The sequence below is a fragment of the Ischnura elegans genome, chromosome X (assembly GCF_921293095.1).
Source record: "Ischnura elegans chromosome X, ioIscEleg1.1, whole genome shotgun sequence".
Classification (NCBI taxonomy): domain Eukaryota; kingdom Metazoa; phylum Arthropoda; class Insecta; order Odonata; family Coenagrionidae; genus Ischnura; species Ischnura elegans.
The window spans coordinates 31,604,648-31,620,203 of NC_060259.1; the positions used below are offsets into that span (position 1 = coordinate 31,604,648).

Consider the following 15,556-nt stretch of genomic DNA (forward strand, 5'->3'; position numbering starts at 1 on the left):
GAAAATTTTTCGGGGGGTTTGAGTAGATGGATACTTTTCTGGGGGTTTCGCTAGAACAGGAGCGCTTCAGGCTGTTCGTCACCAGATTTTCAAGGGTTACTAAGCCTTTTGAAGCCCCCTCTCGCTCCGGCAATACTTTTACATGTTAGAAGTTGGTTCTAGGAAAATAAATGCGAGTAGTGCGTTCAACAGTGCCAAATTACTACCAACCATGGTTTCGACTTTTGCCTCTTATGACATAATTTTGTGACTTGAGACCAGAAATAATTGTCGAAAGAGTGGGTGGTGATAAGTTGTCAGTGTGAAACGTACAAAGTGAATTTAAGTTTCCTGTATCCTGGATCCGCAAAGTTCAGCCGTAAGCGTTAAACAATGCAGTGAACATGATATATTGAGCAATTGGAACGAGACTGCGGAATGCAATATTGCGCTTCTATACACTTATCCCTATTATCTGTGCCTAGGTAGCAGGGACAAAATTTTGAGTCGTCAAGACGAGTTACAACGCGCAGAAATGAGTGATACGTGAGAGATGATTCAATTAACTGTGCTCTTTGATGTGCTTCCGTATAAATGTATTCCTTACGGTAGTTCAAGTCATGGATATTGCAATAGAGGATTCTAAAGTCGGCTATTATTAGTAATGCCGCTCAACCCGCATATAAATTGGTTTAACAAAGTCAGCATTAGCTTCGCTGATGTTGGTGCGGTCAAAATTTCACTGGAAAATAAAATAAAATTTCCGCTTTTTCCGAAATGTATATGTGTGATGATATAATAGACGGAATTCATTACGTACTTTTCAAATCTGTTACTTGCGACTGCTTATTCTCCATTGCAAATACTGAGAATAAATTAAATACTCTAGTCTCATCGACGAGCTGCGGGTGTTTTGCAAACCGATTTAAAGGCATTCTTATTGTTAGTGACAACGTAAATTAAGCTTCTCCGAGGCGGACTGTGACCACATCTATACCCCCTTGGCTAAATACATAAGCCTTTTTAGAAAAGGTTTATGGTAAGTTAATAGTGCAAGTGTCAATCAACATGCTATATGTAATATTAATCCTAAGATTTTTTGGAAATAAATGTTTTTGAAAGCGAAACTCATGTTAGACGTAAGAGTGATAAAATTTCGGCTCCATTCTCTGAGGTCGCATAGGATTTTTTCAGTTTCAAATAAGAATTTTTCTCACTGAAATTAACGTAAAAACATAAAAAAAATAACAGTAGGTAAGTTTCTCAAATGATTTGCTACTTGCCTTTTATTAGATCGTCATATTATGTGATCAGCATCATTAGTCAAGATGGCTTGATAAAGACGATGGTCGAAGGACGAGTGGATCGGGGGAAAGCTGGTGGATTTCCCAGAACGAATAATATAGGACAAGCTTTTAAGGGTGTACAAGAGAAGAAATACGTGAATATGAAAAGGTTAACAGATAGGATAGCGGAGTGGAGTGCTGCGTCAAGGGAATGCTCGGATGGTTGACTTACGATGATGATTACGACGCCGCTCCACCGCCGGCTACCTCGTCGGCGTGGACTCCGACACACCGCGACCCCTTCTACGAATCTCGCATAGACGTGCTGTCCCCCGCGCTCGCTGTACCAAGGCAAACAGGTCTCTCCTTGGCGAGGCGTAGCCGAAAGGGTTGGCCCGCGCGGTGTCCCCACAAGCGAAAGAGATGGCGAGAGTCCTCCCACCCGCCCACCCGGGCGGCACGTCAACTTCGCCCACCCCTTTGAGCCCAAAGAGGCTTTCTGTGTATTCACTTTCAATAACCGGCTTCTGTTTTGCCAGCAGGAAAGGGGGAAGACCTCTCTGACTTCACTCCCTTTTGCTGCGACCACGAGCAGTGGCCATCCAGGGGGGGGAGAGGGCACTTGCCCCTGGCCAAGAATGCGGTTTACTAAATCAAATGAGCCACCCTATCGTTGGTGACGCGCCGGAATGACTTGGATTCCTGCCGGAGTTTCATGTTATTTTTTTCTCCGCGTCTCCCTACACTCCGCCACGGCCTCTAGCTCCGTGATTTATCCGGGATGGTTTTTTTCTTCTTTTTTTCATTTTTGACTCGCAACGCGGGCCCGTAAAAACATTTTCTCCCGATGCGATAGTGGTGGGTGGAGGGGATTGTCATTTTATTGCTCCGGCCCCAGTGTTTTTTTTATACGCGTCCGTTGAGGTACTTCGCGTCGAGTGGTTCATGTTTGTATGCGTGCCGTGTGAGTGTGTGTGTGTGGCTGGGATGAGCTGTGCGGTAAAGACATCACCGGCGGAGTTATAAAAAAGTCGCCGTCCGCATTGACTTTGAGATTAAAGTCCCAGCCGACCTTAATGCGAAGGCCTGAGAAGAGGCCCTAATGGAACTTCACCTTTGTCATGTCGTGTTGGGAGGGTTAAGCCAGGTTCGATCCGGCTGCTGGTTGAATTGCGGCGTCTCCAGGATGAAAGGTGGGATTTCTTTGCCGTGTCTCAAGTGGGATTTGAAACCATGGCCTCTGAAAGGATGAAATTCAAAGTTACTATTGGGGTTTGGTTAGCGTATATTGGCCATTCCTGAAAGCCTTCGAGCCATTTCAGATAAGTCCAGGAAAGAAAAACTCACTTATGAGTGCTGAACAATTGTTTTTCCCATTTTTTCAGGGAAATTGATTTCTCATATTTGCACTATTATATTATATGAATTGTGCTGTTTAATTAAAATGAATCTCCAGATTTTCGTCATTATCGCGTATAAATATGAATTTAATATAAGGGATCTTTATGTAGTTTTTTATTTATCACTTTTCATTTATTTACCACACGCATCGTAAAACTTATCATAAAAATGAATTTAATTTTGGCATCCGAATCATATTTGATCTCTCATGTAAGAAATTGTATATATTACGCGATATCAGGACCATGGAAGGTGTGATCAATGTCCTAAGTCGTGGTAATAACCAAAATAATCCGATTTTCGTGCGACTTCACCTAGGTAGTGGAAGAGCAGGTTACCCTATCCTCTACAATCTAAAATTTCGTGAACAACACATTTCCAAGCCTATCCGTCGTTTCTGAAGTATTATTGAATATCGGAGAGTATAATTTCTGACATTTTATTAAGATTGCCGTGGTGGTGATGTTACGAATAGCAGTCAGGCAGTTCTTCAGCTCGAGGTGTGGCACTGTGAAGGAAAGGATTGATCCGGGTGCATTACTGCCACTTGGTCGCTAATCCTTGCCTTTTGGAGAGTGGGCCGTGCCTCGTATACTTTCTCCCACTTGATTCCAGCCTCATCCTCCGGGATTCGTGAGACGCCGCTCGCCCATAACTCTGGGTCGTCCCTTCGTCCGTCAACTCAGCGAGCAGGCTATTCCTTCTTGAGGCCTTGCTTGCACTCCGGGGGGCAATGCCAACCGCCGAGTAAAGGGGAGGGGGTCGCATGAGCTATCATATATTATCCGTCCCACTGTCCTTTTTTTCCTTGTCGCTCTATTCGATGCCATTATTCTGCCCGTTGGACCAAATTTCGTCACTTTTTTTTCGTCGGCACAGTACCGCCCGACCATTTGAATACAGCGAGCAGCGCTTTGCAAAAAATGTTATTTTTTTCGAGTCATATTTCTCGTTTACATGCCATCCTGAATATTAATTACCATACTTTTTGGATTGTACGGAATTATATTTAGTTTGGCTCTGTCATTAAACGGCTATGAATTGGGTAGCAATGGCTTCTTTGTTTATTGCATGAACCTCTAGCTCTTATTTACATGGTGTTTCGAATTCTAGAGGCGACTTGAAACTATATTGAAGCCTTTCAGAGATATAATTGAGTTTTGAACTGTTTTGTGCCCTGTATTTCAACATTGTTTGCTGCTAGATAGAGATGGACTTTTAAATTTAGTAAAGTAGTTCACGGTTTAATGCATTTCAGTAGTATTTGGGAAAGGTATTAAAAAAAAATTTCGATCGTGCATCGTGTTATGCGTTGGCTTTGAATTTTTATTAGGAATAAATACATGGAGAGATAAAATTGAGAATTTAATTTTATATACATACTAAGATGAAGATGCCTGATTTTAATGCTTGTCAAGATTTCAGCCCTTGACTGTACTGTGGATAATATATGACCAAAATAACCTTTGGGTACTTATATTTTTGCGAGCGATACCGCCAATGCCAGGGGCTGCAAAGTGAAATGATAGCACGGACCCATTTTGACATCCGCCTGTTTGACACTGCATAAATTTTACGACCACGTACTGAGTTACCTCGTCATAATCCAGTAAAAATTTTTTGCTGCCTTATACCCACGGATTTTAATGTCTATAGTATTTACCCGTAACTTCTCAAGCAGCAGACGATATCCATCTGATATCTAAAAAAGGTCAATATATCCAAAACACGTTTTTATTACACGATGAATATTTTGACAATGTTTTATAGATATCCTGTTTATAATATCCACGATGAGTTTAAAAAATAATGTTACATTGATGGTGAAGTAGCAATATCCGTGATATTGAAAAGTTATTATTCGGAACAGTATCTATAAGTAGTAAATTTTCTGCATAGAACTGAAGAGAACATAGCACAGATGTTTTGTTTTTATATCTGTTGAATATCAACAACCATAATAAGCATACCAATTATTTACTCATTAGATGATGTGAAGATATCTAAGAGTTGTTGTATTACGGACGTCGGTGTTCACTGTTAGACATTGCTACAAAGTTTTTCGGCGGTTCCTATGGATATTTGACGATATCCATACAGCGTTTTTTTTTTGGATTAGCATGGATATTGCACGGATTTCTTTTGTTAACACCGAAAATGATGTCTGGATATTCTTGGAATGTTGATCGCTACTTGGGCTGAAGCCGTAAGGTCTGAAACTAGTATAGCCTTGTGCAGGGCGGAATGGAAAATGTGAAGTTTTGTGCTGCATGCCGGAGTTTTCCGTCTCCAGTCGGCCAAGGCGAGCCCCAAATCCTTCCTGCAGGGGCAAGACGATCCAATGGATCTCCCGCGGTGCTTGGTGCGTGTGTTTCCCGCAGTTCCCTCTGGACGTAAAACTTTGGTCGGCAAGATTACAATCTCGATGATGTTTGTGTTCCACTTCGGTATGTTTCTGGGAAAAGAATCTATGAATATTCGTTTACGCAGTGATTGCGTTCCAGAGCCACCAGTGGACGGGAGTAAATTATGATTTCTTAAAGAGGTCTATGTTTACAGTAGAATGGGTTTTTAGTGCCCCATTTTTCTTCTTTACTTTTCCACCGGGAATAATTTATAGAAACTTGACCATAGACGTCACATTCCTATTTGTGGCTGAGTTTTGGAATTTTTCTATTCGTAACTGGAGTTACATCTACATAATATCCTGCGATTCACCTCTAGTGTGTTTGGCGGGGGTTGATCAATCACCAACATGCAGCATGCAGTTGGATTCCCAATTGGTAGTGATTGGTAGTGACTGAAATGTCGCAAACACTACATCACCCGTCAATTTAGGTTATGTTTTACGTATTTTTTCAAAATTCATTGCTAAAGAAACAATAGGTCATAATTTTCATCCACTTTATCTTTGGATCACAACCTCTCTCACCTTCTGAAACAACTGTTTTTAATTTTATTAAGTTACAGTGGCTTTAAGTATTTTTTATATTCCATAACGCGTAAGGCTATATTATCTGGTATTGCGGTGAAGGCGCTCTCATGTCATTCATGTGGTTGAGATGCACGCTTTTGGCTAGTTCATTCCTTCTTAATGCAAAGGATAGTGACTTAAATATCGCAAGCACCACATTAGCTATCAATTTAGGCTATGTTTTACGTATTATTTCAATATTCATTGCAAAAGAAACAATAGGTCATAATATTCATCCACCTTTTCTTTGGAGCACAACCTCTCTCACCTGCTGAAACAATTATTTCAATAAGGTAGCATATCTGTGACAATTCATTGAAAAGACGAAACACTGCGAATGTCTTGCTAACTCCTTCCGTATATTAAAAAATGAGAGAAAATTAAAAATTTTAAATGCGACATTTTGCTGTGATTTTTAGTCACCGCTCATATCGTTTGGGGCATGGAAATAATTTTTTACTGAGATCAAAATGCGGGGAAATTTAGTTTTCGCATTATTCGAAAGATAATACGACCGTCTTCTGGCAATTTTCATGCGGTAGGCTTTAGAAGAATTAAATTGTATTTAGGGTCCAGTGGTTGACCTGGGTTTTCTTTCTCCACTTCATCCTATCGTCCGGTTACGATCCCAAACCTTCTTCGGCCTCCTCCATCGCCGGGACGTAATTTAAATCTGGCCCTCTAGCGTTGTCACCCCATACTAATTCCCTTCTCCCACCAGAGGGCAGCAGGGGACGGGGATATACGGAGTGGCTTCGAGACTGATACCTCCTTACTACGATCTCTCCTCCCTTGAAACTCGACTCCATGGGCCCCCACATATCTTCCACCTCCGGTCTTTGGTCTTAAAAGTGATCGTGAAGCGAATGAATTCCCATGAATCACCCCCACCCTCTGCGTAGCTCGGTTTCTCTTCCTCCCCTAGTTGGATATGATAGACTCCCTGCTAAGAAATGCTCCACATCGCCGTCCTTAACGTGACAACCGTAAAATGATTGTGCTTTCATCACTGCATATATCTTATATATAAAACAAGGATAGAAAACTCATGGTGGACCAGAACACTGGTGTGAGAAGCTGGACTTTTGCCACCAATATTTTGTACTTATTGTATTGTGATTTCATCACTGCATGTTTATAGAACATATTTGTCCTCGCAATAGGAGTTTTAGCAAATGTTATTATAAGCTAAATGTTTTTCATCATCATTAGTCAAGAATCCTAATTTTGGTTTGACGCAGTTCTCCATTTCTCTTTCCTATCCGCTGGCCTTTCCAAAGCGATGTATTTCTTATCCTTAACATCTTTTATAAACTGTCGTATGTAAGTAATTTGGGTCCGTCCCTTTCTCTTCCTCCGTTCCACCTGTCCTTCTATGATTGTTTACATCAGGCCATCATGTCTCATAACGTGGCCAACTAAGTGGTCCCAACTATGACTTTTTATTATCTTTTATTCACTTCGTCCTATATTTGTTTTATATCTTCATCGCATGCACCAATTTGTATACTCCTCATATACCTCCATTCGTTGTTATCACTTCAAGTTGCTCCTCTGACAATGAATAAGGAACATTTTCGTCCCGGCCCTCCGTCTTCCTATAATCTTATTTCTGCGATAATCACCACGCCTTGAGCATTCATCATTTATTTGTGACAAAGGGCCGTACTTATATCGAGCTGGAGAACTGCTCGCATTTAATCTTGTTCCAATAAATACGAATGTGTCGCCGTGTATCATATCCGGAAAACCATCTCGCCCGTTTCCTGCAGCTTCATTCATCGAATTTATTTCTCTTCCTTCGCAGGGCTTCACGTTCCCCGTGGACGCTGGTTACCCCCTAGACCCTCACTCTGGACCCTTATACTACATGATGGAAACGCACTACAACAACCCGTCACAGGACTCGGGCGTGAAAGACTCGTCCGGGATTCGCATTTATCATACGCCCATATTGCGGCGCCACGATGCTGGGGTCCTCTCGGTCGGACTCGAGCCCAACTGGAAGCATATAATCCCTCCGCGCCAGCCGGCCGTCGTCTCCGAGGGGCATTGCATCGGGGACTGCACGCGACAAGCCATCCCGCACAACGGAATCAACATCTTCGCGGTCAACCTGCACACTCATCTCATCGGTGAGTATTTTGTATTCCCACTTGCACTTGAATACTACGCTATTTTTTCCTTAGTCTCTTTTTTGCCTTGCCTTTTGGAAGAGGCGTGAATAGTGATGAAAGAATCCCAGAGATATCTTGTGTAAGACATGAAGAAAGACGTATGCTAAAGTTTCGCTGACACAGTGATTGTGCGTCAATTTTTTTCATAGCTGTATAAAAAAGGAATGTGCGTAAAAATTTACTAAGTTTGGAGTACTTAATAATATTTTGATAAAATAAGTAGTTCATTGAGGTTCAGAAATTTTGCTTTTGCCCAGCTTATTTCTCATGCAGCTACACATTTTACATACTGTAGGAAAAGTACAAGTCAACACTTCAAAATTGAAAAGTAACATCATGTATCAGGTGGTTTAAACCATCCGTGAGTGTCTCCATGTATAAAAGTATTGAAGAATCCCGATATCACTTTAGAATAAATCGAAGGCATAAAATGATAATCCAAATCACCGCGTGGCACACCCTGAATAATCAACCCTATAATGGCGTTTAAAATAAACAAAATAAGCTCATTTATAAGAAATTCATCCATAACGTAAGTTGAAATACACTTTTTTAAGAGAGTAAATTTGTACTTCTAACTCAATACAAACACCATATGAGTAATGTACTAAGTAATGGCTCGAGAGGGCATGCGTTATTGGCAATATGAATTTATATGTAGTTTCGACTAACAAGTGAACAATAGTTTATACAGTTGTGGGTAATTTTCTGGGTAATTAAGCGATCAAATTTACGTTAAAAGTCTAAATAGATTGGTATTCAATTACCTGCATTCATTTTTCCGGACACTGATGTTTTTCTCTAGATTACGTTAGGAATAACCTGTCCAAGAGAGGATTGGATGGCAAGGGCATTAAGGTTACGGGTCATTCCTAGGATTTCCACCGAGGGGGATAATCCACAGTACGATCTCAGTTACGGAGGACCAAGTCGGCGATGCCTCTCCAATTGCCATCTACTTCTGAGCAATTGACAATACGATGCACCGAGAACATACGTGTCTTCCAGTAGTGGGCTTGGGATTTAGAGGAATCGCCCGCCATCTCTTGGTCAACTTCTAAGCTGCCACATTCGTGAGGCATCTCACGGAGTAGATTGTTTAGGTTATCAATGGAGAAAAATTTACTTTGAATTGGAGTAATGGCACACATTGAACATTTGATAATCACTATTAACCCCATTTTAGAATTGCATGTATTGTTTATTAACTCCTTCCCTGCTACCCGGATGGTATAAAAGTTAAATTTCACGTTATTTTAAAATCTATGCATCGAGATTCGATTATTTACTTTAAAATAACGTTGTTATCCACTGAAAGGCTAATTATTCAATTTTATTCCCGATGGATCATTGAATCCAAGGCAGGAGAAATAGATAATATGAAAATAATTTCTATGCACATAAATTCCCACATTCTCTCAGCCTCACTAGTGCTGGTGGGCCAAGGAAATGGTCTTACAAATTATTATTGATAACGAATTACATCGGTAGTTGTTCCTGAGATTTATTTGGCTAACAGTTAAGAAGATGAATAAGTTATGGCACTGAAGAAGAGGACAAAATATTCTTCATGTTCATCTTTATTTACTTAAAACATATCCTGGAAATATTGTATTTTTTGATGAACTTCTTGATGAAAGTCCCATTCCAATGTTCATGGAATTCATTTCACTCAGATCTGTTTTAACAAAATTTACCTCTAATTATGCGTCGTGGATGGGAGTGCCAATGGATATGATAGACTCCATGCTATGAAATGCTCCACGTCGCCGTCCTTAACGTGACAACCGTAAAATAATTGTGCTTTCATCACTACAATTTCCAAATCAGATTCAGGACCGAATTATTAAATGTCAGCTTTTTTAACGAAGAACTTAAGAACCGTGCGTTTCTTTAGATGAAACCCTTGTGGTGTCGTGGCAAGATACGGGCTAGATATTTTGCCGCGCGAGTACTCTTTGCGCTTTATTTTTCTTGATGCTCCATTGGCGTCAGTACCTTATTGTGTGTGGACCCGTGCCAGCGGAGCATATGGCGTCACCCGTCACACTCCCGTACCTTCTCCTCCCATCCCTCTTGCACGAAACGAAGCCTCCGTCGTGTGCCAAAAGCTTTTAATCACGTTCATCTCGACGCCAAGCGATCCCGTTTCCGCAGTCGAGAAAAATAACGAAAACGACGGAAGTTTTCCGAAAAAAATGGCAGTCCTGATTGATGCGAACCGAACCGATGTTCCCTCCGGCGCCAAATCTTCGGCGCGGATCGGCGCGTCACCGTGACGTCATACGGACCGAGCGAATGGCGGGGACTCTCCATTTCGCCCGGAGGGATTTAAGGTTGGGTTGGTTGGCGGCGGGGGATATGAAGGATCATCTCGGGGTTTCCAATTGCCCCATGGGGAAAGCCCTGGATTCCGTGTCTATGTACTGAGCGTGTGGTCGTGGGTCAGCAGTCATCTCGTGTCCTCAATGGAAATCCCCATGGGTGCAGCGAGGTGGACGCCGCGTCCAGTTTCAGGATCCGATGCTTTTGTGATGAGTTTCCCCGGTCAGTGAATGGCGTATTTCTGTGGAAAATTAGCGGTCAAGGTGAAAGGGTAAAAAGCTCACAATACCTGCTGGGTGGAAATGTGGAATTTAACTGTTGCGCAGTTGGCAGATACTCAGTTACACAAGGAATAATAAATGTGCATGCTCAATAAATGTGTAGCCACCATTTATAGAAGAGATATCGTGCTCACTTCGTAGTATGAAGTTTGGAAAGAGAAGGCTAGGAAGAGATTGGGGGGAAAAATATGGCCGATGAAAAATGTATAGGTACATAATCAGGTTCTCTGTTGTAAAGTGAGTTAGAAGATATTTTACTGCGGTGTTGGAACCTCTTGGCTTGATTTGGACCTTACTCAGTTACACTGACTTCCTGGGAACCTGCTTATGTACTTACTTCTACCTGAATTACACTAAAAATATCATTGGTTCATCATTATAATTACATGCCTTTCACCCGTTCATACGGAGTTCCCTCACTGCCTCATCCTTAATCATGACGAAGCGGAATTTTTTTCTGTAATTCCTTCTGTGGCATTGACTGCACATTCTTCTTTTTCTTTGTTTCAACCAAACTAAAATAATGAGTTTCGTCGGATAGTGTTTAAAATATATATATTTGACTATGCCTATGGATTTTTTTATATCACAAGATGGTGCCAGGAGGTTTCTTTACGTGAATACTTGTCTCCAAGTTTGACTATTCGTTGGAATTTAGCACTTAAAACAAAAAAAATAATTGCATTTAAAGGTATAATTTACTTTTTTTAATTATAAAAAGGCACAGGATGATTATCTATGCCTTAACTGTGGTGTATTTCACAAATAAGAGAGAGACAGCCATTGTCAATAGTGAATTCAAACGCCCCTTCTCAGATGTATGATCAACCGCACAGAAGGAATTTGGGGTAATACTATTTATGCCAAATTGAATTTTCACGACTTTCACGTGAAGTGTTAGTTCTCAGTCCTGACCTTCTTTGCGTATTTATTTTTTATACTCACTTCATTCTTTTCTTTTTACTAGACCAAATTGAAAGATAGTTCATTTCGTTAATCAGCTTAAATTTTTGATGGCACTGCAATTGACTAAATTTTCTTGAGCACTGATATTGGCTATGCCAAATGTAATGCTTGTTGTCTTCTTTTATAGGGAGGAAAATAAGATTTCGCCTAATCAGAGAGGGTGAGGAACATCCTCCAATCACAGTGGACAACAACTATGATTACAATTACCAAGAGTATCGGAAATTGAGGAGCCCTGTGAAGGTTTATCCGGTGAGTATTCAAATTATACTCCTCTATGTGATGTCATTCCTACTATCTGCGGGAAAGTAAAGCCATTACGTCAACAGACAGGTGTCCTCAACCGTATTTCTTATTTAGTGTACTTGTTCCTACCTTTATTTCCCAAAATTAATTCGTCTTCCCCTATTTCACTTGCCTCGGGGATGAAATCCATATCCGATCTCAGGTATTCGACCGAGATATGGAAACGTTTGAATCCAAAGCATCATCTCCTCTTGCACCTGCATATTGGTACGCTCAAATCATACAGTAGACATAAATTACTATGGCGTATCATAAATTTTAATCGTTTTAACGGGAATTGTTAAGGACAAATATATTTTCATGAAATATTACCTTCTCGAAATAATTTCCAGTACAATCAGAATGGGAAAATATGCACCTAAACTTGGAATTATGTTATTTTCATTGCTATGCTGTTATTGTCTTTATGTTTTCTTTGTACTTTAAATTGTTATTTTACTCCTTTTTAACGTCATACCCAATATATGCTTGAAACTAATCTGATGTTTTCCACGATTCGTGTGCCATAGGCATTTTGGATGAATTATACATTTTACAGGATCTCAAATTTTGGAATTTGAGATCCTGTACAATGAATTGATCTCAAAACAGGATCAGGAAATTTTCCTGCGTCGCATTCCTTCCGTGTTACCAAAACTAAACATTCATATTTTACGAAAGAATTATTTTTTCATAACCTGTTTTTCACGCACTTACTCACGTGATTGTACTCAATAAAATCCCTTATCCCACTTCCACGCAAAACTTGACTCGTGTGGTGATAATATTTTCTTTTTAATTATAATTCAACTCATCAAATTATGTAATTAATATATTTGCAATCAATTTCTATGAAAAAATATGCTTTGGAACTCGTCAAGTTCTTGCCATTTTTTCTAAATTGAGTATATCCATATTAATTGCTTTCCGCGACAATTTTATCTTTGAGTGCGTGTTTTCGCATTTGCCCGTATAATCAATTAAAATGATTATATTAAAATCAATTGAGTACTTCGTTTCACGCCACAATTAATGTCACCTATATAGCACTCTCATAAAATATTAAGCCGATAATTCACATATTTGTGTTCAATTAACAAATAAGTCAATAAATATTGTGTAATATCTAAGTCAACTCTCCTTTCAATTATTATTTCAAATTATCTCCCTCATAAAAGCTTTTCAATCACAGTTTGTATTTATTTTATATAGGGCCAAAGCTTTTGAGCGTTTACAGCCACGGTTTATTTTTTCACCATCCAATTTGTAAATTATTGTTCAATTAGTTCTCGAGCACCATCACTGTATAGTGATTTACGTCAAGCTTCTAATTACGTTAAGAGGAATGGACTACGTATCTTTGAATACAACTTGACATCGGGCCAGATGAATCATCTGATTTAGTGGTGATCACAACCCCGACGGTCATCAAAAGCAAGCGGCAGGAATATTATTATGAAGCTCCCTTGTCCTTCTATCCCTTCAGGACGAGTGATATATATCGAACTGACCTCTCGCATGATGGGTAGTAGCAGCTCTTTCCTCTCCCCCATCCCTCGGGCCGTGGGGTTGTAGAAGAATGAAACATTTCCACCGGATGAGAAAATCAAGGCAGTCTGTTATGTACCCGCCCCCCATGCTGCTCCGCGCAGACTCAACCATCCCTCTCCTTGCATGGGTTCCCTTCAAACCGGCCGCGGACTGCATAATGGAACTACTTTTATGCCTCTTTTAAAACCGGCCCGAAGAATGAGTAAAGGGGTCGCTGGGAGGACCGCATTGAAAAGCAGTGAATATCTCCCGCATTCAATGAGGCATGAGCTTTTTAGAGTTGGATACACGAGCGTGCATGCACGTTCGGGTAGACCTCTACATGTTCCGCGTGTGAGAGTTTTGTGTGGGAGAATGTGTTCGTGCTTTTTTATGTATTTTTTCCTCCAACCTGGAGCGAGGGCTTATCATATATTTTTCTTCCTTTCCATGTGGCTTCGAAGGGCGACCACCTGATCGCGGAGTGCGTCTACAACAGCACAGACCGCTCCACAATCACGCTGGGTGGGCTGACCACTCGTGAGGAGATGTGTCTGGTATTCGCTCTTTACTATCCAAGAATGGAATTGTCCATGTGCTACAGTCTTCCATCCCTGCCTACCGTCCTACACTCCCTCGGGATCCAGGAACTTTGGCCGTAAGTGCTGGAATGAATATCGTTAGCTAAAGGTTGTATGAGCTCTCTCCGCTCAAAAGTGCAAAGTATTCGAGAGATCAGTCTAGACTCGAGTATTTTATTTATTTCTTCCATGGCTCTTTCGATAACTCCATGCCGTACTCTGCTTTTTCACGCGAGCCCTTTTGAAGCAATCCAGGTTTCTTTGCGATCTGGTTGTCCTCTGCTTGAATATCTCTCTTTGTGCCTTCAGTTTCTATTGAAAAGGAAGTCACATTTAGTGATCCAAGAAAAAAATGCGTCCACGGAAATTAATATAAATTCCATCGCCCTGAGCGTGGAAGACATATGACAGAAAAACTACATGTCATGATTTTTTAAACGTTTCTGTTATCATGTTTAAATGATAAATTCTGGTTTGCTGTTCCTTGCTGCAGTTTTATTCAGGTAAACGTATATTTTTTTGGGTAAATTCAAACTAACTATGTATTACAATTTGTTGACAATTTTGAAAGTATAAAAAAATACACTCCATTTTCTTGTATGATGTTAGCACGATGTGGTGGAAGTTCTTAATATGAGTAAATTTGGACATTCCAATATTTTCACTGAGTTATTGCAATCTCCGATTTTACTTATACTCCAATGTGTCAATGCCTTTTTTTATGATTAATTCATTTATGATTTTGATAAAATTCTGTCACATGTTATTTTCACTTTTTTTCTTATCTTGATGTTATAGTTTTAGTATTACAATCCGAAAAAATTTCCTATTCCCGTTTAGAATTATATTTCAATTAAGTTTATAATTCATAGTAAAATTTAATTGTTTCTTATATAAGGTTGGTATTGCAACGTACTTTAAAGATTTAAGATATATAATAACCAGTGATACATACTCCATGTAGATTGAAGACCCAAAATGAAACCTATTTGGCAATATTAGATAAGCTTCGAAGGGTCCCTTCGTAAACGCAACTAAGTTGTCCTCCTCGTGCACAGGTTAGAATTCTACGAACTAAAAACTTAAAATGTATAGATGACGACGCCGAGACGGGATTTATATCTTGGCTGTATCGTGCGTCGCTCGACAATTCCGAGTTCCAATGTCTTTCTTATTATGCCTAGGCTTTTTCTTTTCTCTTATTGATTCGGCTGACGTAACTGTTTTATGACATTGGACCGAAGGGATCTGGAGAGCCATCTTGGGTCCTTTTTACCGCTCGGTCCAAGTTCGACGCCACTCGGTGCACGGGCGTTTGAAACGATGCATTCGCCCAGCCAGCGGAATGGGTTTCGGAACGCAGCGGAAGGATGCATCCGAGAGTTTTATCATGCCCAGTGGGTGATGCATTGTTTTTATTGCGCTAGGTCAAGACACGTTATCGGGGTCACGTGATGTGAGCGCCCCCCTCCACCTACCTCCCCTATACTGTGCCGAGGGCGTTCTCAAATATCTTCGCACTAGAGGCGAGCTCAAAAGTTGAGTTTCTTGAATATATTACGATGCTCCCCCTACTGGCCGCTTCTATAGTTGATTTCGTTTGCAACCTGAGAGGATGCTTTAAGTTCAGATCGTATAGAACCGGTGATCGGATTGATATGGTGTATAATGCCTTACATGTGTTGGAATTGTGATGGATATAATGCTGCTTTTTCACCAATTTTGTTTTTATTATCATCATTTTTTAAGGATTTAGCCTATTTAGGTCGAT

The 15,556-nt window shown here is 40.4% G+C and overlaps 1 protein-coding gene across 1 annotated transcript in view; it reads left to right on the top strand.

The window, feature by feature from the left end:
* LOC124170800 (MOXD1 homolog 2-like) overlaps window positions 1-15,556 on the top strand; it is a 969,195-nt gene that overhangs the window by 914,106 nt on the left and 39,533 nt on the right. The window contains exons 7-9 of the mRNA XM_046549766.1: window positions 7,448-7,775; window positions 11,517-11,641; window positions 13,669-13,862. Of these exons, the coding sequence (XP_046405722.1) occupies window positions 7,448-7,775; window positions 11,517-11,641; window positions 13,669-13,862 (647 nt within the window). The remainder of the gene's footprint in view (window positions 1-7,447; window positions 7,776-11,516; window positions 11,642-13,668; window positions 13,863-15,556) is intronic.